General features: G+C 39.5%; 1 protein-coding gene across 1 annotated transcript in view; it reads right to left on the bottom strand.

Annotated features, from left to right (window-relative positions):
* Positions 1–7,372: 7,372 nt before the first annotated feature.
* The window catches only part of wdr27 (WD repeat domain 27), a 48,347-nt gene continuing 30,098 nt past the window's right edge, over positions 7,373–25,621 (bottom strand). Inside the window, exons 23-24 of the mRNA XM_061039566.1 lie at positions 22,515–22,613; positions 7,373–8,149 (exon numbers count right to left, since the gene is read on the bottom strand). Of these exons, the coding sequence (XP_060895549.1) occupies positions 8,060–8,149; positions 22,515–22,613 (189 nt within the window). The 3' untranslated portion in view covers positions 7,373–8,059. The remainder of the gene's footprint in view (positions 8,150–22,514; positions 22,614–25,621) is intronic.

Genomic DNA, 25,621 nt, shown 5'->3' with positions numbered 1-25,621 from the left:
CTGAGGAGTCATGAAGTACTGACGCTCTGAGTACATTGGAAGATAAATCTGTTTAGGGTGCCGTATTTAACATTTCTGTAAAATATCAATATTTGACATCAGTACTTTGATAATTATATCAAAACAAGTAGGGATGGCGGTATATTTACCTTTCAATTTCTTTTGTTCCTGAGTGATGACATAAACACAAACGATCATTCCACTCTGCAGATGTCCTCAGTAGTTTCTAAATAACGTGTAAACTAGAAAGCTGTTTTCCAGATTCACCGTTATGGATTGACGATACTTCCATACTCATACTGGGACCGTCTAAAATTCAGCGATGGTCCCAGAATCCAACCATTGTCATCTGGAGGATTTTAGGGAAAATTCCGTTTTAATATCACAGAGAAAAGCTTGTTTGTAAACTATGACGTGAGCTTGGCTTTTTGTACTAAACCAAACCGTTTCCCCCTGAACTGTTGAAAGAGGATTGTTAAAGCAGTTTTCCTTTTAGGTCGTTACTGGGGATAATTACGACGCCAACCGCTGCATTCTTGTTGATGAAGTCAGTCGGCCTTTCCTGTCTGAGAGATGCAATAATCATCCGACTTATTTACCCTTTTTAAACCCTTATTTGTAAACCGGCATCTTAAATTTCATCTTTGCTGCTCTTGGCCCACAGTGAACCCAGTCCAGCGATTGGTTAACCTCCAGGAATCCCATGAGTCTGTACACCAAGTTAAGAGCAACAAGTTAAGAGTGTAGCTCAGCCATGGAGAAGAACAAACAGTCTACGTCTTTGCAAAAACCCAGTTAACTGTGAGTTCATTCAAGGGTATGAACGCCTGGCACAATATGACCACGAGCGACGCCACAACCTGGAGCTATTCCTCGTACATAAGCTGGTTAGGCAGGATGGTGGACGATATATTCGATCTTTCAAACACTGCTGAAACACAACCTGAGGACTACTACATCACTCTGCTGAGAACTTTACTCACCTGCTTCATTGTTTGGCAAAAAAAAGACCCAAAAAGAACATCAACTAAAAACAGTAATATCAGAAAAGATGGATGGAAACATGGATATTCTTGTGAACCAAAGACTACAATAAAACTTTAACTGAAGTAAAAGTGAAAAAGAACAAGATCAGACTTTTACAACACTAAAAACCCATTCCTCTGAAGGATATTTCTGACTGTTTTTTTTTTTAACTTTAATCGCTCTAATTTCAAACAGAACAAAATAAAATACTTTCTACTTGTAAAAACAAACATTGACTTTGCTCCTTTGAGTTGGTGCATCAAGAAATCGTTTTTTTTCTCTGTTATTTTCCACCCAGTTTAGTTGACACATTTTCCAATGGGCAAATAAAGTGTATTGTAAAGTTTGGTATCAAATCGTATAATTCTACAATCCTGCAATTCACTCAGCAGACGCTTTTATCCAAAGCGACGTACATCAGAGAGTAAGAACAACACAAGCAAGGATCTAGAAAAAAGGGAACAATGTCAGTAAGAGCAAAAGATCAGCTTTGAGTCTGATTGGACACACAGGTGCTGACAGGAAGTGACCAGAGGCAAAGCACAACATTGAGGGCAGTTCTTGAGAGCTCTAATCAGTATAGAAACCATCTTATAAGTCATGGCGGAACATAGTTTGTAGGTTAGCTTCAATATACTGTATATAAGAAGAATGATTTACTATTTGTATTTCGCATCATTGCAAATCCTTCCCAGCATCATGGCCGATTTCAACCATCACAATACGATACAATACAACATGTTGTATGCATTTTATAGTCCTGCAACCAACCGGCACCTGAGAGCGTAGGTTGGCTGTTCTCGGGGTGTTTCCCTGTTGGTCACTTATAGTGTCATGTTATATCATATTGTATCGTATCATTGCAGCTGTCTTTCAAGCTTTATTGCCAATTTCAACCGATATACGATACAAAACAATAGATATTTTGCCGTTTCGTGTCCTAACCGTACAGCTCCACTGGTTTCCGACGACGGATAGCGTCTCAACCCTTTATATTAATTTCCTATCGAGAGCCGGAGAGGCTGTCGCGCAGTTCATTCTAGGATTGTTGTGGCGAGTTTCGAGAGGGACCAGAGCTCAATTCTATGTAGTAAAATCAATCTGGTGCATTCATTGAGGCAATGTCACCTATTGCCTAACCTACAGCAAAAAAAAACTTGGCAATCAAGAGTGGCTGGAGAGGTCCAGGAGAGAACGGAACAAGCCCAGTTTTCAGTGAGTAAACGCCCATCAAGCTGCGAGTCGAGTGCTCTGACATGATCCCAAGCGTCCTCGCCTGAAGCTGTGGAGCCTTAATGTAACTTGTATGCATTGAAGGAAACCTGTGTGTAAGTTAAAAGAGATAAAAAGTAAGGCATGAAACAAACAGATACTTTTTGTTGAATTCAGAGTTAATCTCCAAAGTTAGAAAAATCAACACAGATGCTTGAAAACTAAATTTCAGTGAAGTAACATGAAGTATTGGTTTTATTATATTAATTCCACATTAGAAAATCAAAAGCAGAACGATAAACAAACAGGCTACACAAACAAACGTGTGCATCAATCACAATAGCTCACCGAAGGGGAACACCACCACATGTGCTGTTAATTCCTCAACATGATTACAGAGGAAAGCATAAAAATCACTGAGCGAGGAAATAGATTCTGTCATAAAATGAAGGAATTTCCTAATGGTAGAGGTTGTTGTTAAAGTGCAGGGGAAAGGTTGATGAGGTGAGTCAATGAATATCAGAAATGAGCAGAGACCAAACGGTTTATACCCAAGACGCCAAAACATCTCGTCTTGCCTTTCCACCTTGGCTTACTGGAGACTTTCAAACCGGTTCTTGGACTTTATTGAAAAATCTCATCATGCAGCATTTTGTTTTAGCCTCAAATAGGCTTTGATTTGTTGAAGAAGACAAACGGGAGTCAGGACTGGACAGAACAAACTGATCTTTCTATTCTATTTTTACATATCAGGATTGAGTTACTGTTTGAAGGAATTTCAAAGGCTCAACGGGGATCCAGTCTTGTAGAGCGATCTGGCGTCTCGTGTTTCTCACTTCTGTTTTCCCCATTTTTTCCCGCTATCTTCATGAGGGCCTTGTGCTGATTTATCAGAGTGTTAAGCACCCATAGTTTATGCCTTGCACCCTGGATGACACCATCTGCTACTAATCGGTATTTCCGTCGTTGTCTGCACACAGCAGCTCAGAACATCTCGGGACAGAGTCAAGTACTGAGAGACTGACTTCTTGTTCTGGCTCTTTCCTGTGTGGCTCCATCTGGATATTTAACCAATAAATACTAGTCACTCCGCATCTTACCGTACACTTTGCAGCTCCCATATGTGTTAGCAAGCAGCCCTACTATGAGATTTACTGAACGCCGAGATGTGTGCTGTATCATTCAAGCCAAAAGTATGACTCTGTAGTATGTAATCTGTAGGCCACATGAGGAGAAACACAGGCGGCTGACAATGTGGAAGCTTTTTTTTGTTATATGAGCATGTGTAGGGAAAATGTTCCACATGCAGGCATATCATTTCTAACTTCAGTGATGAACAGTCATACATCAAATTGTTGTGTTCCTCTTCTTTAATTCTGATGAGATCACCTGTGCAATGTGTGTTTGCACAGCTGTTTTCAAATATTTCTTTTGGATGCTTCATGACAGCACGGTGTTGTTTTTCTGTGTATGTAGTTTATGTTGATGATGTTAAACTTTCTGCTGCTGGCATCGCTTTATATTTTTATATTTAGTATCTTCTGCTGCAAGTGCTTACTCCCCAAAGATGGTGCAACGTGCTGCTGCTGCTGCTGTGAAGGTATATTTAAATAAAACAACATACAGTATTTTATCAGGAAAATTCTCATAAAGCCAGAGGGATACTGGTTTAGTTTAAAGGCTCAGTGAGACGTTTATGTTTATTATCATTACTGATGCATTAATTGAGCAGTATGTTGTCATGATAATGGTCGAGACAGACTCTATTTAGAGTTAAATATACAATATTAACAGTATTCTTAGTAGTATCTGTATAAGTACATATATAATGGGATCGCCAGGTACTCATGTGGAATAACTTAACTGCTCTCTGCAAAACTAAACTGGTGTAATTTTAGACTCACTCTTTCTGATAAAGGCCCAGCTCTTCATTTGAAGTTGGGCCCGTCAAGTACACAAACAAGTAATCGATTGCTTGCAAACTATATATTCATTTTACTTTTTAAAAATATGTCAAACTTGCTTTGAGGTGGTTTTCTGTGTTTTCTGTAGTGTTCTGTGTGTTGTCAGGTTTGCTTGATGGAGGTCTAGTACAGAAACGTTAGTTTGCAAGTTAGACGATGTGCGGGAGTTTACCTTTAAGTTTTGATGGACACATTGCTCTCCTGCGCACCTGTCTTATGAAATATATGTGCAAAGGTTTTTCTATTTTGAATTTTTTAAAAGGCAAAGTCTTTAGGACCATTCTGCCACTGTTGACTTTCACTACAAAACACATGAAATAAAACAAGCAACAGTCTTTGTGTTCCTGATGCTCCATGTCTCATGGTATTTTATTTACACTCTGTGTTTATAGCAGACGTTGAAAGCTTTAATCCAGTATGTATTATACAGCCAAACAAACAAACTGATACTCTTACTTATTTTCTCTTTAACAATTCCTAGAGCATTATGTAATATTGAGGAAATCTTTTAAAGACTTGCAGGAGTTCCAGCTATATGACCGCAGTTTTTGATGTGTGCACAAATATTCCCCTCCCATGACTTTGAGCTGGTCCGAGTTCATGAAAACAAAAGAACAGAGATACTCAGATCTCTTGTGGGAGTCATTAGACTGCATGTGTTTCATGATGTATATCTTTTTTTTATCTTTTTTTCATATAATGTGATCATGAGAGAGTGAAGGCCTGAAGGGAGTGAGTGAACAACCAAAACACTTCAAGGGAAATGTTGCTGGTGTCTACAAAGTATATTTGAGTTTTGAGATGATGCTGTGATGCAAAAATGAATTTTGACATTGTGAGATTGCTCTGTATCTTCCCCCTGTGTGACACTCTGTTCTGATCAGTGCTGTCATTTCTGTATCCAGTGTCCTATTTATCTGAACATATTGATACAGGCTGAGCTCTTCCCTTTCAAATCGAATGACATAGTTTTTCGGAGATATCAAACTTTGGGCCAGATTGCGTTATGATGTTCGGGTGCGGCTGCACTTGAAATCCTTTTATTTGCAAGTATAAGCCCGTCATTCTTCACTGGTGAGATCAATACAGGGAGTTCACCAAAAACGACCTCACACAGACGAGGAATGTGCTCGTACATCGATATATCATATTAGTTTTGGGGACGTGTACACTCTGAATCTTGGAGTAGCAGGTTAATTCATTCAGGAGAAGATACTCCCAAAACACACATTCTCTCTCTCTCTCACACACACACACACACACACACACACACACACACACACACACACACACACACACACACACACACACACACACATTCCAGCACAATATAATGGAGAGAACATAGCTACATAAATTTACTTTAGGACAATTTATTATGTTTTGTTCCAGTAAAACGTCTCTGGTGCTTGCAGGAACACTAAAGCTCACCCTGACAGGGAAGACTACACTTTGCCAGTGCATACCTTATCTCTGTGACATAAAAAAGCATTAACAAACAAACATATATAATCACGCCATAACTTCTAGCAGCCAGAGCTATGCCCTATCGGTTTCTGTCATGAGGAACCATGTTGCTGTGATTTCATGTGCCTCGGCTGGGCAGAACAATCGTCAGAAGTAGTCTGTCTCTATCAATTAAAGCTGACAGTCCAAAAAACTAAATCAAGTCCAGACCATTGGACAGGTGACAAGTCAGAGTCATCCTCTCAGTCTGAGGGATTTAAGATCATGGAGCCCATCAGTTGGTTGTTTCTTTCAGTCATCACTGTCAGCGTCAGATAATAAGTCAAATACAATTTATATTCAAAATGGACGGGGGATGAGTGACACTTAACATTTAAATCCGTTACAGATACAAACAAATTTTCCTTCAGCCGTTCTTCAGACAGTCTAGGGTAACATGTCAGAAAAGTAGGAAATAGTAAGCGTATGAGTGAAAATATGTGCAATGATTTTTAAATAGAAAATGAAAAAAAGGGGGTTAGCAGGTGCTGTATTCTCAGATCTTTTGTAGAATTATAAAAAAAAATAACTTGGAAAGAAAAAGTGTAAAGTTAAACCAAAAAGCAGACTCAGTGCAGTGTCATGCAGTTGCATTGTAATTGGAAATTGTTTTCTTCTTGATTATTGATCTGATGTAGAACAAAAATAAGTGTTACTTGTGTTGTAAGTATTGCATATAATTGTACATTCTGTGACAAGCAGGCTTAAATAACGGCAGAGTGTCTGCCTGGCTGTTTAAGTATTTAATTAGATCTACCAATATTGCATTTTTGCCTTCAAAGGATAGGACAGCTGAAGAGAGACAGGAAATATGGGGATGAGGAGGAAGGGTGATGTCAAGCTGCAAAGGGCCGAGGTCGAGGTTTACTATCAATATGAATCCATAATATTTCCTGAAAAGTGGTAAGTCTCTTGGCAGGTAAAATGTTTTAATTGCATGCTGAAGTTTTATTACCTCAACCAAAGAATACCACATATTATAAATGTTTTAACATGTTTGCTCTCCCAGCCCTGAGGAGAGAGAGAGAGAGAGTGAGTGCAGTGACAGTGTGAATGCGATACAAAAACTGTCAGAGGTACTTTTAGACAAGAGGAGCAAGTACCAGGAAACAGTCTTTGTTTATCCTCCTGTATGTCATCACTCTTTCACCTCTGCTGATGGGCACCTTACGTCCACACTGCCGATGTGTTAGTGTGTGTATTGGTGGTGGTCGCGTTGGTGTCGCTGTGCACATGGCATGAAACTTGTACCTTGTATGTTGATCTGAGATCGGCACAGAATCATTTTTATTTGAGAGGACTGATTACAGCTGATCTGGTCACCAGCTGGTCGATTGGTACATCTGGTATTTTATAGATAATCTATGAAAGAGTAAAGTATAACATGTAAAATAAATAAAAGATCATACATAAAAATTAAAAACAGAAGTAGGCCCAGAGTAGAACCTTGAGGCACACCTAATACACTTCCTAAACAAACAAGTAGAATATTTCCTTACACAGAGTATGTAGAAAACAGACTGACACTTTACAAGAACTGTAGGCCACATATAACATGATGTACCAGTTTATTTACATATGGCATAAACATTAGCAGCTATGTAGACCTGTTAAATCCTAAACCTAACCAACAGAATCCTGCTTCCCCCCCCCCCCCCTCCCCGTAATATAACAGATGAGTGTTGCTTGCTTTGGCAGAGAAGAGTAAATGTACAGCACAAACAATGTAGACGGGTGTGTCAGTATGAACAGTAGTTGCATCTGTTAGTCTGGCAGCTAAAGAGGTTGCACCCAGCTGATGTCATGGCTGTGTGCTGATCTGTTAAATTGCGGCAACGACCAGTGATATAAAAGCGCGTCTGTTACAAGAACTGAACAAACAAAATCCGACCATTAAGAATGTGGAGGAACAGATAGAATAATAGCTGCTAAAATTGTCTTGTGTAATGTGCATCTTGACTGTAATTGTTTAAATAATTACAATAATGTGGTTAATTGAAAAGATGTTCAATCACACTGACATCTCTTTGAATCGTGTTCAAAAGGAAAACAGTCCAATGATGTACACACTGGAAGTTTAACAGAGAGGAGTGAGCTCAGATGGGTGTCTCCTCTGAACATTTTGAAACAAAGAAGTAGGGGAACACAATAAGCACATAAACCAAGAAAAACAAACCCTCCATAAACTTGTATCTATTTTTGATCTTCTTTTAACCAACAACTCAAAACAAAACCTTTCATGTTTTCCTTTCCCAGTAAAAATCCTAGCCGTGGGGTTGGAACCGCTTTAATGAAACCTGCATGGTCTGTGCTGAAGCCTGGTGTGATTAAGCAGTCATGTTGGAGATGCTCTACACAGCAGCACTTGTGTCATGAGAAATACTCGCCCCACTGCTGGGCTGAAACAGTCGCAGATTTCCATCCAGGGCCCCAGTCAGCAGCTAGGGGAGAAATGACAATGTGTTAGCATTTGGCTATAACTCGCAGAATGTAAAAATGGAGGCAGCAATTGTGACGTCACCCATTGGTGTTTTCAACTGCACTTCTCAAGGCCTTGAGTTTGACATTTTTGCAGTCCCTATCTTGTTTCTTATTGGAGCAAGAAGTGACTGTGCTTTGAGCGGAATAGGAGAGAGGGGCAAGAAAACATCAAGTTATCATAACTTAATGGTCAACAGGCAGGGCTAATTTACTAGCAAGAGATGGTTCCCAGAATGACCCTTCTGTTGCACACAAAACTAATGTAAGTCTACAATGCTGGTTAAATGTTATGTCTAAGCTGTTACTTAGCCATCTGCCACTGTAGCTCCGGTTAATGGGCCTGCTCACCTTGCTCTACCGCTAAATGTAAACCAGCACAGTGAAGAGATGGCATGGTGTCAGAGCAGTGCAGGCAATGGTTGGCAAATGCATGTCGCAAAGTGCCACACTTTTCAGCGACATTTGAAATAGTCATCTAATTTCTTTATTGAAAGAAGTGATGACCTGTGTTAATAGCAAGCAAACGGCAACCATAATACTGAGTAGTATGGATTGCACAGTGTTTAAGCCATGTAAAATACATTGTCCTGACTTTTCACTGTTTTCTTCCCTTTAAACTAGTCGACTATACTGGATTACATTTTTTTTTGGTAGGAAATGAGTCGCGAGGAACATTCCTTGTCCCTTGAAGTAATTCAAACTTGTGAGTTATTCTGATTTCATGTTGAGTGTTTTCACATGGAGCTGTGTGTGGATTGATTCCCTTTTGGACCCAACCTCAAGTGGCCACTTGGGGAACTGCAGTTTTTTGGCACCTCTCTGTTGGCTTTAATTTTCAGCCCTGAAGGTTGCAGGTGGTTTTACTCATGTGGGTGATATATCCCAGGAACAGTGTCACACATTTCTCATCTTTTTATGGCTTTCTATTTAGGGGAGCAAGTTGCATAACACCACAGCTGCTTCCTTTAGCCTTTTTCTGTATGTCAAAGCACTTTGAGAACCTGTGTTTTTAAAATGTGCTATATAAATAAAGCTATCATTATTATTATTATTATAATTGTTTATGAGTACATGCAACCCAGAGGTCAAGATCCATAGTTTGTTTTCATAGATATATGGATTTTCCTTACCTGAAACATTTTATTAAAAAAACAACAAAATAAAACATGAGGCTGCCTTCATGAACTTTGTTGTGCAACTTAGTTTTTGACAATAATAAGGGCTTAAAGCTCCTGCCAGCGGCGGTCATGATGAGTCGACTGTTTGCAGATTAATAAAGCACCCACACATCAATAAACTTACAGCAACCCACATCATGCACGCCCATTTAATCTTCCCAGTACTCAAACACACACACACACTGCCACGACACACATACAAGCACTTAGACACAATAAAAAAAGGACACAAGAAGTAGTTATCAGCAGAGGAGAGGATTATCTCATCTGCATCTATCAGCCAGTAGAGCAGTCAGGGAGCATTACCTCAACACTAGGACAGCCAATCAGCAGCAATAGCAATCCCTCCATTTAGACTTTGGATTGAGGTTTGTCATACATATTCATATCTGTTGCTACTAAAAGGAGATTATATGATGTTAAGGGAAAATCAAGCAGCCCTAATTTTCATAAATACAGGAAGTGTGGCAACAGAGCGTGTATTAAACCATTCACAATCTATTTAATTCCACTTCAAACCAAGTGCAACCTTAAATCCCCCTCAATGGAGGAGCTCAGTTCTTTTTCCAAGTGGGGTTACATAAGGATCTTTTCAGCAGTGGAAGTTGAAGTCGATAGTAAGTTTATAAGCCACAGGAGATGCTGCTCAGCTCGGCCCTCTTATCCCCTCGTTCATTGACATGAGCTCACAGTTTATACACCTGAGCCACCAGGTAACTCTCTCCAGTTTCCACAGAAGTTTCCCTCCTCTCTCTTCCAGACCTGTTGAGTCCTTCTGCAGAAGATTTTCCTCTGTGTACTTCAGTCCATGTAGAAAACCTTTTGTATCCAAAGTTACAGTGTTTCATAGAAAGCTGTAAATTGCACTTTCTTTAGTTTGGTGGTCTCATACGAAGCCTGCTGACCTGAACAGCTGATCAGTGCCCCCAGCAAAGTACAGCAGAATCATATTTATAGATGTTTTGGTCACTTTTATGTTGTGAAACGGATCCTGTCAGTCTAGTCAGAACCTCATACAACCCCGCTTCAAAAAACTGAGCTGTTCCTTCAAAGGCCTTAAAAGCCTCACAAATACTTCACGATGAAAATAAGTGAAAACAACCTAACAAATGGCAAACTAAAAGTGCAAATCTACAGTGGAGCATTTTTTTAATTTAAATGGATTTTAAAGATTTCTAGGTGGTCGTAAAGTCAAAGTATTTTTTTAAAGTATACTAATAGCAGGAATCTTGGGAAACAACGTTTTGCCAAGCGGTGATAAAAACCACATTTGATGCAACGTTAGTCCAATTTTTTTCCCCCCATGTACTAAAGCTGTTTTATGCAGGAGAAATCATCTTTTACCAGTAAGCAGATGTCTTTGCTGGGAAAGGGAATTTAAATAGCTGAGAATGACTCAAACGTTCAACGACTGAACGGACATGTGATTGTTGCTTTTTCTTTTCTTTTCTGTCCCAGGTGTATGTGGAGCCCATAGATCAAAGGATTCCTCCAAGAAGACAGCCAAGTAAGCACCAACACAATCATTGACTAAAGCATGTGTTGCACTTGTGTTTTTTCAGCATATAAAAAAGTTTTGGAACCTTCCTCGTATCAAGCAGTTTGACGGCTCATTTCACAAGCTCTTTTACTTTCAAGAAGTCTTCTTTCACCATGACCTCCTGCTCAATGACCTTAATCAACAATAGCTAAGCTGTCTGGGCCCATCCCTCAGGCTGCTGAAATAGCTACTTAAAACTTAAGAGGGTCAGGGTCAGGCTCCATCAGCAACCACAGCGCTCTTCATCAACTGCCTTGCAAAACTATTGGACTGTGTAATCCCCTAGCCGTGACACTCCTCCAGTAAAAACGGGCAGTGAAATTTATTAATCACAGATTTTCTTGCAAGATGATAGCAAAAGTGGGATTTTAAAACAAGCGAACATCTGTAATCACGCACATTCCATCTCTGCAACCTTCAACCTCTGTCAGCCAAGGCCGAAGCTAATCCAGACGAGCCTAAAGGTTCCTGACCACCTTTGGGGTCTGAAGTCTGAACTTGTTGCGAGCTGATTCACTGTAGACATTAAGGGTGTCATGATAACAGGAGTTTAAACTTCAATACTATTCTAGTAAAATCAAATGAAATGGATACCTGTTTTGGTACCAAGGCAACAACAATACAGAAATATTTAATTATTCCTCGGGGGGATATTCTGTAATTGTTAGGCAACCAATACTGTAAAATGTCTTCCTTTTTAATACCAAAAATTCAAAGTAGAAAAATCAGGAAAGGTGGTTCGGAGTGTAGTGTCCATCCAAAACCTTACAGGTACACTTCTGCACACTGTCTAACTTGAAAATAAACATTTATTTGCAACGTTTCTGTACTAGACGTTCATCAGGCAGGTGTACCAAAAACTACCTGCACGCTGTGGAAATTGGTCCCAAAACTTTGCCAATGTGTCTGTTCTAGTCAGTGCTCTCTTCAGGTCACGGTAGCTTTTGGTTAATTTATGACTGAAGTCCTAAAGTTTTTTTGTTTTTTTTTAAAGCTTTGGCTTATATACTATCGATCATTAAAATAACAGATTGTATCGTTATAAAACATGTGGTATCGAAAAAGGATCAAAGTAAGGACAACCTTAGTAGACACACAGCATGAGGTCATGCACGGCCATCGCAACTGAGCTATTCGCTTTTCCTTGACACTCCACTTCTAGGAAAACCATTTTTGATTAATAGCAATATCTGATATCCTTATGCAATCCTGTCACCAATGACATACAGATGTTCAACTCATTCACAAGCATATGTTTTTCACTCAAATATTTGACCCTTAATGATCTCAAAGTCATAGATCATACACGAGAATCAATTTTAAAAATTTGTGCTGCGTCGTCTTTATGACATTTGTGTTTGTTTATCTGTTTTCTATATCAAAACTAATTCAAAACTTTTTAGGAACTCTGTGAATATAAATCAGATTTGGAATTTGCACGGTGTGTCACACGTGTTACATAATCTAAGTTATAGTCCGCAGTGCTGGCTCAATCCTATGCAAAAAAGGACCACAAATCAATAGTTCAAAGCTGGAATAAGAAGGATGATCAAGAAAGCAATGGAGATGTACTTTCAGCGGTGATGACTGCTGTCAAATGTTGGCGCTCTGGGACAACATAAAGCCTGCTCTGAACAGTGAGTGTGGCTTTGAAGATACGTGGAGCGATGTGTTTTCTCTACTGAAGGATACCATCCATCAGCTGCAAATCACACACTTCACAAATGCCAACATAGCAGGATGTTCTGCACTGTACACGCTGAGAGGGGAAGGAAGATCTACATGAGTGATGGGAGAAGGAGCAGACGGCCATAGAGGTTACCTGCATGTCAAACTAACAAATACACAAACTGTCAGTGAAAGAAATGTAAAGTCGGGGCGCTGGTGGCGCAGTGGTTAGTGCGCGCGCCCCATGTATGGAGGCTATAGTCTTCCACGCAGGCGGCCCAGGTTCAAATCCAACCTGTGGTTCCTTTCCCGCATGTCATTCCCCACTCTCTGTCTCCCTGATTTCCAACTCTATCCACTGTCCTATCTCTCAAATAAAGGTAGAAAAAGCCAAAGAATAAAAGAAAAAAAAAGAAATGTAAAGTCTGTCGACAGTGGTGAGAGGATTCGTTTTGACTAATCTGTACAAGATCTTATTTTGAGTTTTATCTCTATTTTTTGTTAAGTATTGATTCCTACTGGATCGGCTGATAGACTAGCGGTTATGTCGCGCCCCCATATACGTAGGACTATAGTCTCCATCACAGTGGTGGTGGGTTTGAATCTGACCTCTGCCCTTGACTTCATGTCACCCGCCACTCTCTCCTTTCCTGTCATGCAGAGAAAAAGGAATCAAATCGAATCCAAAGCATTCCTTGTGTTTGCTCCAAATGCTGCAATCGCAGTTTCTTTTGGGAGAAACTAACAACAGGGAACAATAAAACATAAAAGTTATACCAAATGTGTATTAAGGCTGACACGATCACAGAACAGTCCATTATTTCAGCATCACACTGCTGCAGTGCAAGCCCAGTCGATATATCTGCCATTTGAAAAGCAAGTCCGATACCATCGGCCAAATGTTTGTGTAACAATAAATAAAAATACAGTATATCAAATGTTGATCTCTTGAAGGCAGGTTGGCGCCATAAATATTTCCTTTGATCGTTTAAAAAGATCTTGTTTAAACATTTGTTCTTTGCTACAAAAACATTAGTTTCTGTGTTCGTGTCAACATGAATCCATGAGGAGATTATTCAAAAAGGATAGCGTGCTTTCTGAATGAAATGACAACATTATAAACTACTCTGATGTCTTTATGAGTTATCTTAGCATAACGGAAAACTACAAGCTTGGCTTTCTGCAAACAGAATTCACCTTCAATGTTATCATTCGTTAAATACTGTAGTTATTGACATCTTGAGTTATTGAAGATAAGTTTATATGTACTGTTTAGTAACTCTGGGTTTATCAGGGTTGCGTTTTCAGGCCAAAATGACACAAAATGAAAGTCTAACACAACCTCTGGTTAATGCCAACAATCTACACTTATCGCTCATTCTCGTTTAATCAATCTGGATATTAACACAAAGAAAGGACAAAAGTAGTAACTAACGCCGCAGCCAACTGATTAAATGCTGCTTAGTCCGTATGAAAGGTTTTGATGCTTCTAATAAAGCCTCTTGTGATTTTGCAACTGGACCCAAACTCTTCATTCCCTCACTTCCTGTTCAGTGCTGCTCCAGCTGTGTTGCGCACAGGCCAGCTGAACTCAGCGAGGCTGTCTCAGCTCAGTCTGCGTCTCACTCTAATGTGACATTCTGGAGCAGACAGCAGAGTCCACCTCTGTATTTGCTGTCTGGCCACTTCAGTAAGAAGAGATCACTTTGCTCTCTAGGGTCAGGCAAAAAGGAACAAAGAGATATGATATTTATATTTTATAAAGGACTACAGGGTGTGAATAGTCTTTTAAATGCCAAAAAGCCAAAAAGAAGATACAGTAAAAAGGTCTAGCGGGATGCCAGCTGCAATTTTTTTGTGCATGTCTGCAAAGAGTAAAGATGATACATCCTGACAAATGGAGACAGGAGAGCACCGAGCTTGAAAGCCAAAGTGATGATTCACTCACTGTACATCTCTCCAGTTTGGACCATTGGACATGGTCACTTTTAGAGACAGCTGCTTGTGTCAGTGAGCGGTCACAGTCCTGCAAAAGAAGTCCAACGCATGAAGTGCAAACGAGTTCTCAAGAACTTTTCCCCTAATCAAAGGACTGAACTGTTTAACACCTCTTCATTCCTGCTCTGTTGTGAAATTAAAAGGACGACTCCTTTTCATGTCCCTGTCCAACAAAAACACATGTATGTACTTAAAAATATGACCATATAATTTATGTTACACTGCAGCAGTGTTTCTGGGCCAGAGGGAGGGTTCAGAGTCAAGGTAGCACAACAAGCACACTTGGGAACTTGCGAACTGTAATTGGAGGTTTTTTGTTTTTGATCACAAAATCATTTTTTGGACGATTCGTCTGCCAGAATACTAAAACTTGTTTTTGTTTGGTCGGTTTTCAGCATTACTTTTGCCATGTTGGAATTTATTGACAATATCTGAAAGTCAGTTTAATCATACTTATAATAATACAAGTCTGTTTAAAAGTTTGTTTAGTTCCAATGTTCAGGGTGACTCAAAGTGAAGAGCTGTTTATTCTTTATTGGAAGAAAATATCAAACAGCATTGCACATCGGAATCTTTGAGTACTGGGTGCTGGACCAAAATATATACAAAGACAATTCACATCTAATGGAATTTATCACAACATGTGACCGTTTGAATCCCTAGCCCTCCCTCAGATGTCTGAAGATGTTGTATGTGTATCTGTTGTTCTACATGTTAGCACAATACTTGTGTTTGCAACATGTTTCCCCTGTAGCCAAAAAGTTGTTTTTCTTAAACACTAAATTGGCCATAATTAATCTGAATCAGTTCTAAATTTGGCAACGACAAATGGCTCAATGTGTCCAACTAACAGAAGTTGTGGATTCAGTCCTTCATGATTAACAGAGACAAAAGGTAGTCCAGAATCTTTCCCAGAACAGATATATAAATGTAGATACACCGATGTGCAAGCCAGCATGTAGCCTACATAAATCAGTCCTGTGGCTCTAGAATATAATACACAATGACGACTTAGAAATGAATGATTAGCTTAGGCGTCACCTGACTGCATCAACATGTTGTTGAAGCATACCTGGGCCTCCATCAAACAGGTGAAAAGAGCACTGAGTGAGGAATACATTCTTTAACTAAATATTATACTTCTTTATTGCAATAAATTCAGACTTTTGTGATGTGTTTATTGCTCCATGTTCATATTGTTATAATAATGCCATTGCTATTTATTGTGAAGCCCTAATATGAATGTCATCATCACTCCCCCGTCCCCATCCCTGTCCCCACTGAGAATTTTCCTTATGATACCTGGTGAATTCACACATCTGCTCACCTGACTTCAGACGGAAATTTTTAATTTGACTAGGGGCTGGCAGGGGAAATTCCAGGCCATGTTTGAGATGAAAAATTACGTTGTTTGCGTTAAAAAATGTAGCCTAACCTGAAATTTTCGCAAAATTGTAGAAGTCTTGTGTATGTGTGAAAACACCACCTGTAATGAAGGATAAAAGAAATACAAATCAATCACTGCAAGACTTGGATAAGAAGGTCACCAATTAAAACCTCCAGGATATAAAGTGACTGAAGTAACAATAGACCACCTTCAACTGAGTAAAATCTCCACATTCCACTAAAAACCATAGGCTGATCTGGGCCAAATACAACAAAGACATTTCCACAGCTGATGTGGATCAATGTAATTTGAGCTATCGACATCTTGGTATGAGAGAGCTCAGAAATCCAAGTAACCCAAATAGAGCACAACCTCATAAAGTCTATTTCATTGGTCTGACCCAGTAACCGGTTTCTCTGAAGTCACAGTTCATTTGCCTCAGAGACGATTTATTTTTCTTCCCTTGCTTATGATCCTGAAACTCTTAAAGACCAAAAATAATTTGAGGGAATCACTCCCGATGCAATATCATCGCTGACTTGTTTTTAGGGCACAATTCAAACAGGTCACGGCTTCATTTCCCTCGTTAATCAACCAGTAAGTCAAATTTAGATTGTGCTTATGTATTGAACCAGTAGAAGCTAAATTTCTCCTTTTACATGTGAAATTAGTCTTTTTAAAGTTTAACAGTAGCACAATTAGGTCGAAGAAGAGGGGAGCTTGCAAACGTTTCAGAAGGCACGCCATTGAAATCCCACAAGATTTTACAAGACAACAAAGTGAAGCGCTGGTAAAACAGACGACTAAACCTGAGGCAATGAACGCCAGAGGTAGATCTGCCTGCTTGATGGTCTTTTAAGTATAAGGATGGAAAACAAGAGTGAAAAATGAGTGGAAAATATGCAATGCATTATCTGTCTGTGTCTTGCTGCAGATGGTTCTCACAGCAGTAAATATGGAGAACATCTGGCCCTGAAATGTGGCTCAAAAACAAGGTGAGCACAAGTTGGGGACATTTTTTTTTTGCCTTTGTGTTTTCGCAAGTAGAGAGGACAGGCTTAAGAAATACATCTCTGTTCCCGTTATGAAAAACAAATGACATTGGATTCTGCAATTTCTCAACTTCTCATTGCATTAGTCACGTTTGTCTCTCGATCATGATGCTGCTTTGGTACATGTCATCCCCACATTTTCCTGTTCTTGTCTGTGCCAAGTTGTCCTATCTGGTAACGGCCAAAACCCCCAAAATTATCTTTTTTTTTAACAGTTCTACAGAAGAATCACAAAATTTACCAAGCTGGAGAAAATTCACTCCCTTCACCAAATTGAAAGGGGTGATTTATGTAGTTTGGAGGAAATCTTGTAAAACCTCAAGAGATTTTTTTGGTCAAACTTCCAAGCTTAATTGAGGAAAAATTAAATCACGAGAAAGATTTGGGAGAATACAATAAAGGTCGATCCACTCTGGGAAGCTGAGGCTGTTTTAAACGTGCCATACGAATAAACTCAACTTGATGTAAGTGATCGAGAAATTCTGTCCATTCAGGTGGGAAGAAAGCAATTATCTGTGCAGTAGGGAACACACAAGACTGTCTCCAGTAGTGCTGGTAAGACATGCTTGACAAAAACACTGGAGCAGATGTTTGAATAAATCCAAAATAGAATGGCTGGTTATTGTTTTGTTTGAAAAGAACATTTATTTTCATGAAGTTATTTTAGTGCTTAGAACTAAATTTAAATGGACCAAAGAAAACATCAATGAATATTAATGATATTGAGTTATAATGTCCGCTCTAGTCTCCCAGAAGGCTCCGGTGCTATTCAAAAATCTGTTGTTTTTTGTTTTTTTTTACATCTTTCACTAAGTAAATATACCATAAATCTGTGTTAGGAACATCTCACTCTTTGCTTACTTTGATAAAGGATGTGCTCATGGAACGTACTGATTTTACATGGAAAGACTTTGGGCTCCTTATTTAGCTACAGACCCTCTGGAGCCCTTCAAACATGTCATACATTTGCGACTTTTACGACTTCAATCTGGTCAAATCTTGGCAGGTTCTCGTAGTATGAGATGTTTAATGACACAGATCTGAGAACAGATACAAGTGACAGCCAATACGAGATGACTTGTTAATAAAGACCAGATATTGAAAATCAAAGGTTTTGATTATTTTCACACATTTGAACATTATAGAAGAAATATGGTCAGATCTCCATGGAAACAATTTGTCATGGTGTGTATGTATCTCTGAGGTGCTGTCAGGTGTGCATCTTAATTTATCAAAGATTTATAATAGATTTTTTTTGCCTGTAACCATGTTGGCAAAAAAAAGTAAAGGCTCTGTCAACAGTGCCAGTATATCCTGTCAAACAATGTAGTATTTGGAGAGGTTCTGCTGTGGAGCGAGCGTGCTCTGACTGATGAAGTGTGTCTTTAAACTCTGCAGATTACTGTTATCCAGTCAGTAAATGGCCATGGACCAAACTTTCCACTTTCAGACTCGGAAATGTGAAGGCTTCGTGGGCTGCAAAGTTTTAACTGAATGGAGTTACACAGATGGACAAGCAGATTTAAAACATGTGCCTTCGGTCCAAAAGACAGTCAACAAGAAGTCTTATGAGACGTCCAGCAGAGGATGTGATATCGTATTGTAAAATGTTTCTCTTGCAAATGTTGGCCCACTTGCTTTGAACAGTTCCAAAGGAAAATCTTTAACTGGACAGTAAAACATTTCCAGAGGGAGTTTTAGCTTTGTAAATACTTTGGAGATTTTGTTACCAGACATTGAAAGTCAATGCGAGGATTCAATGCAATCTCTAAAGCCGTTGGCTATCGTATGATGGCGGTACAGTCTTATGGGAGCGAAGGATAATCTCTGTAAGTTTGTTGTAGCAAGCAGTTATTGGGAAAGGCAGAAAAGGAAACGGGCCAAGCCTTCCCTTTATCTGCGCTTGTCATCGCTTACTGCCTCACTACCAACTGAGACACAAGAATGGACTCGGACTGGAGGGACTACATCACAAAACTACCGTACAATCTGGAATATGAGTTGCACCGGTATACAAGTCCCATTCTGTTGTTGGGACTCTACGAGATGGAAAAAAGGTTTTAAATGTTTTCCTGCATGACAATTAACCATTGCATGCACAGAAGTCTCCAATGTGCAGTTTCTCTGCAGGTGGGTAGCTCCTCCTGTTACCATCTTATTATACTGTAGTTGCGCTTTCTATTTAAATAAATTCAGTATACTGCTGTTTTCTTTAAGTGGAGGATTATTGACATACTGAGGGGGAAAAGCTGCTAAAAGTGGTGCCCTCCTATCCTAGTCCGCTAGCTCGTTATGTAATACAAAATGAATAGGGGCAAAATTTCAGTCACATGAGGTTGCTTGCGTGGGGTGATGGTGGCGGCTCTATTAGCAGTTAGCAGTCATGTCTTAGCACTTTATACTGGCATATTGGTTGCACCTGTATAGAGGATGCAGTCCACTTTTTAGATGAAAAAATGGGTATTCAATGTGAGTCGTGTATGCCAATTAATATGTTATATCAGCAATAACGGATGGATTACAGGTTAGCATTGCTATTTCGATCCACCTCTAACTTGGACTATTATGCAAAATGCATTTAGACAACATTATCTTGAGTTCAATCATTAACCTAAAGGCAAAATATGTTTTCTATGTTTACAGATTCAGCATCCACATGTATGAAGATCAGACGAAATGTAAACTTGAACTTTTCTGTAATGGGCAATTTAAAATGCATCAAATCTTTGTACTGAGTTAAGATTAGCTTTTTGTTTTCTTTTGACAGCTTTCTTAATTTCTATGAATATCTTAGAGGTTAGATTGAGAGCAGACCAAGCCCACTTTGAAATCTCTTTGAGGACAAACCAGAAATCAAGAGATCACAGCAACCAATCAAAGCTTCCACAGCATTTTGACCTTTGTCACACATTATACAAAATATATGTATGTCTTAGTTCTTACCCTTTAGAGGGAGTGGAACAAAATGGCATATCATTAAACTACACAGGACTAAGTAAAAAACAGTCGAAGAAGGGGTTGGACTAAAGCTACTGAACTGAACAAGCAAAACCATGTATACATCTTTTGTCCAGAGTGGAACTTTGCAGCAAATCACAGGCTGGAACAACCCTGCAGGGCAGCCAGTCATATAAGTGGATCAGTACAGTGCACAAAGGGAGTCACTGGATCCCACAGGGTTATGGCACGGAAGAACAGGAAACATTATCTGATTGGACTACTAACTGGCCACCACTGGTTAAACCCACAGAGTGATTTGGGGGATTTTCCTAAAATATGAAAATGTTATTGGACCAGGAGGTTTACATTTAGAGAAAAAAAAAAGTTTGTTGTTTGGGTTTTTAAGGACTGATGTATTCACCAACACACACACTAGACATGATGTTTTGTATGAAGTGAATACACATCTGTATGAAGCATAACTGCTCAAGGAAAATACTTTATATGTTATCTTAATTACAAGCAGATGCTTTCATACCACACACACTCAATCGTTATATGGAATCCTTTCATGGATTCTAGTTGATGTTCTGTGAGGTCACTGACAGACAGTCCACCCGTCCTAAACTTAAGGATGATCTCAATAAGCCCTACTATGTGACCTCAGCCTGAGGATATCATTCCTTCATTACAAACATTTTGAGTGAAGAGCAAGTAGAAGTGTAGACTTGTGTAAACGACTGACTCTATTAAATATTCATAAAACTAAATTATTTAACATCTGCTCAGATACATACACATCATTTTTAGCCCCAACATTAATATGTTTTTTAACACAGCAGAGGTGATGTCGTTTATGTAACGCTACAGGTGTGTGACATGCACGCTAACGCTGCTTCATTTTGTCTCCTGCTCATCTGAATTTTCTTTTCCACTTCTTTCTTGATACTGTAAACATGCCCAATCAAAGTGGTATGAAGGCAGAAAACTTTGTTTACATTGTCAGACTCTGTCGCTTAATCACCATCTTGGATTTTTGTCATGTCTTGCCTCCTGAGTGAGACCCCCGTCCCCCCAACAGGGAATATTTCAGACTGTGAGGGACATCTGTGAATAAGCAGATTTCAGTGGCAGGCTGTCCTCAACTCTTTGAGGAAGAAGATTTGCCCGAACACTTTCTATCACGACGTTTCGACCCTGATTGTGATGAATTAAAACTTTTTCTTGCATTTGAGAAAGTGTGTGGGTATATCTCCTTCCTCAGTCTGGTGTTTTTGCACTACCCTGCACCTACGTGATGTGCGTATAACTACCTCCTTGTCCTGAACTGTTTACAAAATCTGAAGGAGTTCCTGTGTGAAACAGTTCATGACTTTAGACGTGAAGCAAAGTCTCTGGCCGCTGATGCCTGACCTCTGACTGACACTGCTCTTCAGTAATCTCTTATCTTTTGAAAATGTCTTTGTGCCATACCTGTATGAGATGCTTCAGACGATGAACCGAATTTAGTGCTGTCCTTGCTAAGGTGTGAAGGTGATCAATCTTTCACCTTTTCTTATGATGGTCTGTTTTGTTTTAATTATCCAAATTACAAATTGGAAAATTAAGGTTGAGAGACTTTTCCTTTTCCTGCACTAAAAGGCTTTGTGTGCGGATATTATGCCTTTGGTGTGTGTGCAGAATCAGGGGTTGGAGCAGATTGTAAACACACAGTAACACCGTGGTCTGTATTTATGTCCCCATGGGGTGTTTCTGCAGAGTTAACAAAGGTCAACATCTGGGAGGTAAAGACAATCTCTGGTTTGTCTTCACATCATCATTTTTCTTTCTCAGCAAAATCACACTAGTTGCTCGAACGTTGCATGCCTTCCCTACAGACACACAGGTCAACAATCATAATTAACTGTAGGTAGGGCCTAGGGATCTCTTATTCCCCCTCCCTTTTGATTAACAACAAAGGGGGGCACCATGCTAAATATGAAAACAAGACTGAAGGTTTGCCCCTAAAAAGAATCTAACCATAGTAATATGGACTTGGTTTGGATTTTTTCCTAATCCACAAGAAGCCAACAACGGTTATTAGCAAAAAGGTGCATGTTGGATGGCAACACAACAAACTGTGTTAACCAGCTCAGGAGACAGCATCTCAAATAGTGTGCTCAAAGTCAAACGGCGAGGAGATCAGCCGCACCGCAGTCTAATGCTGTTGTTTTAATAGTTTCGTGCAGCTGGTTGCTGCAGATGACATTCTGCCCTCTCAGACAATAGTGAATAAAAATTTGAAAAAATGGACTGTTAGTCTTTTATCTTTTAGGACTTTTTTGTTTAAATAGCGACATTAGCTTGTTTGTACAGATCAGTAACTTTAAATACAGTCTTAAAAATAAACATGAAAAAGAGTTTTGATAAAATGATGATTTAATTGTCATCTCCCCCACCACCTCACCCACCCTAAAATGAAATCTATGAGTACTGTGAGACGGGACATTGAGGGAGTGGTGGAGAATAAGCAAGAACAGAAACAGAAAAGTATAAAGATAGAAAGTAAAGTTCAGCTCTTACCTCAGGTGTAGCTGGATTGAAAGTCACACTGAGCACCGTGTCTGAGTGTCTCTGAAGTTTGTGAAGGAAGCTGCTGCTGCGAATGTCATACACATAAGCCTGAAATAAATGAGATGAAACACTGGATGTGAAAGCAGGCTTGAACTTTCACCATGGAGGACAAATTACACTACTGTATACAAATACATTTAGTCGATCCATTTAGTTGAGGTCATTGAATGTGTTTCATACACAAACGATACAAGTGTTTAGACTGAATGAGACATGCAAATCAAATGTTTTATGGCAGCATACAAAGTGAAAGAAAAGACACGTGCAGAGACAAAACAAATGCAGATTTGCTTCAGGGATTCCAACTTTTTAGGTCATGCTTTGTGCTCACCCTGTTTAAAGTTATTGTTCAATCAAAACAGATGTTAATGTGTTTTTTTTGTCCCATATGTCTTGGATTATCTGTCACCTATACACCAGAACCTGTGTCAACTGTGACAAAACTGTTGTTTTGAAAGTATTCTTAATGGTACAAAGTGTTGCACATGTCCTGGTAAACACACAGGGGTGGGGATGTATTCTACCCTGTGTATACAAAGGCTTTTAAATATTTCATGTTTATCCAGAATGACAGTAAATTCTACCCGTCGAAATGTGTGAACAGGACCGACAAGCTAACAAAGTTAGCATGTTATGCTTGACAATCCTATTGATTTCCCTGCCACTCTACCTGCTATCCTCCAAATAAACACTTAGCTCCAGGTGACATCAGAAATCCGATACATGAAATTATTTGCAAGAATCACCTATTCCATCTGGACCTCCAGATGGATATATTGAACTTTGAAGTCTGTGAAACAAATATTCAACTTGTTGGGTAAGCAACAGTGTTTATTATTATTCTTGTGAAGACAGATATGTGCTGTCATGAGTGCAGTCACGCAGCAACCACCGTCACCATCTCCCACTGCACGCGACCTGAAGCTTTAGAAAATGTGCCCCCGTTCATTGTGTAATGCAAGCAGCTGCGTTGCTGTCTAGCACCGTGGACCAGGCTGGTTGCATCACTTTTAGACACCTGCTGTCCCTCATTAGATCCTGCACCAAAACAAAATGATCGTATACTATTCAGTAAATTAACCTCGCAGGTTGCTGGTTTGATTTTTAAAAAACTCCTCATTTAAAAACCAGGCTGATGGCCTGTTGGTTAGGTTGCACCCCATGTCAAGAGGCACTGGTACTTCAAGTGGGCGGCATGGGTTCAAGTCCAACCTGTGGCTCTGCATGTCATTCCTCTCTCTCTCTATCTCCCCCCCCTATTTCCTACTCTATCAACTGTCCTATCTAAATAAAGGAAAAACCAACAACAACCAGAGAAGATGTGTGACTCTAGGCATACTTCACAACTATCAACATTACTGTAAGCCTCGACTACCATACTGATCGCTAGCAGGATTACAAACTCTTCATGGTTAAAAAAGATGACACTACGAAGAGCTGCACAGCTGCACATTTTGGACTTTGCTGAGCGCAGTGGAAATCTTCATGCAGGAAGACAGTTAAAATCGTCTTCCCTCTCTGGGAGAGACCCAAAAAGGGACTGTGTCTTATATACCGGTGTGACTTATATTTGGGATCACTAGTGAAGTTGTTGTGGACCTGTACTCTTTGCTTTTGCTTTTGGTTTACAAAATAAAATGATATTGTTGTGTAGACGTCTCATAATCAACACAAACATTTTAAATCTCACAACATATATTCTATAGATAAAGGTGTAAATATCTTGTTAACCAGGTATTTGTTCTGAATGCAGTTTGTATGATTATTGTGTAACGTGCCATGAGGGCAGGTTTAAACAGATGTGGTGATGGTTGATTGTAGACGACGACTCATCAGATTCCTGCAGCTGGTCCGTATTATATTTCCCAAAGAAAAACTCCTCACTGAGCTCTGTCAAACAGTCTGTTGGTAGAGTGTCTCCTGCCTGGGGCAAATGACGTGTGTGGTGCCCAACAGGGCATTTGATACTTGGAAGATTAAAATTCTTTCAGGAATGCCTGAATATCAGATGAATCCTTGGATGACTTAGTTTGTATAAACAGTGACTGCAGGGCAGAGCGGGAGATATAGAGCATGGGGGATAAAAACGTAATCTCTGCTTTGTTTTAAATAATCTATTTACTGTCAGATCATAAAGGGGAAATCAAAACAGGGTAAAAGAATGCACATTTCAAGGGGAACATACAACAGGTTAATATCGCCCACACTGAAATCATATTCCACTCAGATAGCTTATGGCTTTCTGTTTATTGGAAAATCTGTAATATGATCTAGGGAGTCTTTTTAGGGAATTCAGCTCCTTTTTTTTTCCATGATTGCTTTTTGATATATTAAGACAAGTACAAATGTGTCTGGCTTAAAGAAGTCTCAGGGCAGCTACAAATAAATACGGTGCAGTTCACTACCATGCGCGTTTCCCAATTTCCAAGAAAAGCTGGAAACGTCGGATCTCGACAGAGATGCTCTCAGATGTCTGTACTGAGCTGAGTACCCATAATTAATAATACCCAGCAGCGTGCATATATTATTCCACTGCTTTCAACAAGCACGTACACCAGGAGGAAAGAGAGATGGATACGGAAAAGGGAGGCAGTCTTATGAAATTGTCTTGAATGTGAGTATACGGCACAATCTGGAAAAGCTATTAAATAGTTTGCTTCGACATGAATGTTGAATTCTACCTCTATGGAAAAAGGCTTCGGTCCAAACTAAAATCTCTGAGTCAAGCACATCAGGCTTCACCTTTAAGGAAGGTGAAGATGATAAAGATATCTTGATGTTCTTTCCTGCTTTTCAATTTTTTTTTTAAAGTTTCAGAAAGCCATAAATAATAATTTACTGTGTTAAAGATCGAGTCATAAAAAAAAGGACTTGTGCCGCTCAATCACTTATGGTCCTCCATACATGTGTGGTGGTGACACTGCCTGCAGAGGCCCCGTCCTCGGCCTGGATTTTGGGGAGCTGGTGCGTAGCCTGGCCAACTACAGCTCACAGGTGAGTTTAGGAGTGGGTACAAATCAGTGATTGGACGCTATTCAAACCTGAAAATATGACGG

This window comes from Labrus mixtus, chromosome 6 (assembly GCF_963584025.1).
Source record: "Labrus mixtus chromosome 6, fLabMix1.1, whole genome shotgun sequence".
Classification (NCBI taxonomy): Eukaryota; Metazoa; Chordata; class Actinopteri; order Labriformes; family Labridae; genus Labrus; species Labrus mixtus.
This window is presented reverse-complemented; position numbering and strand designations above follow the sequence as displayed.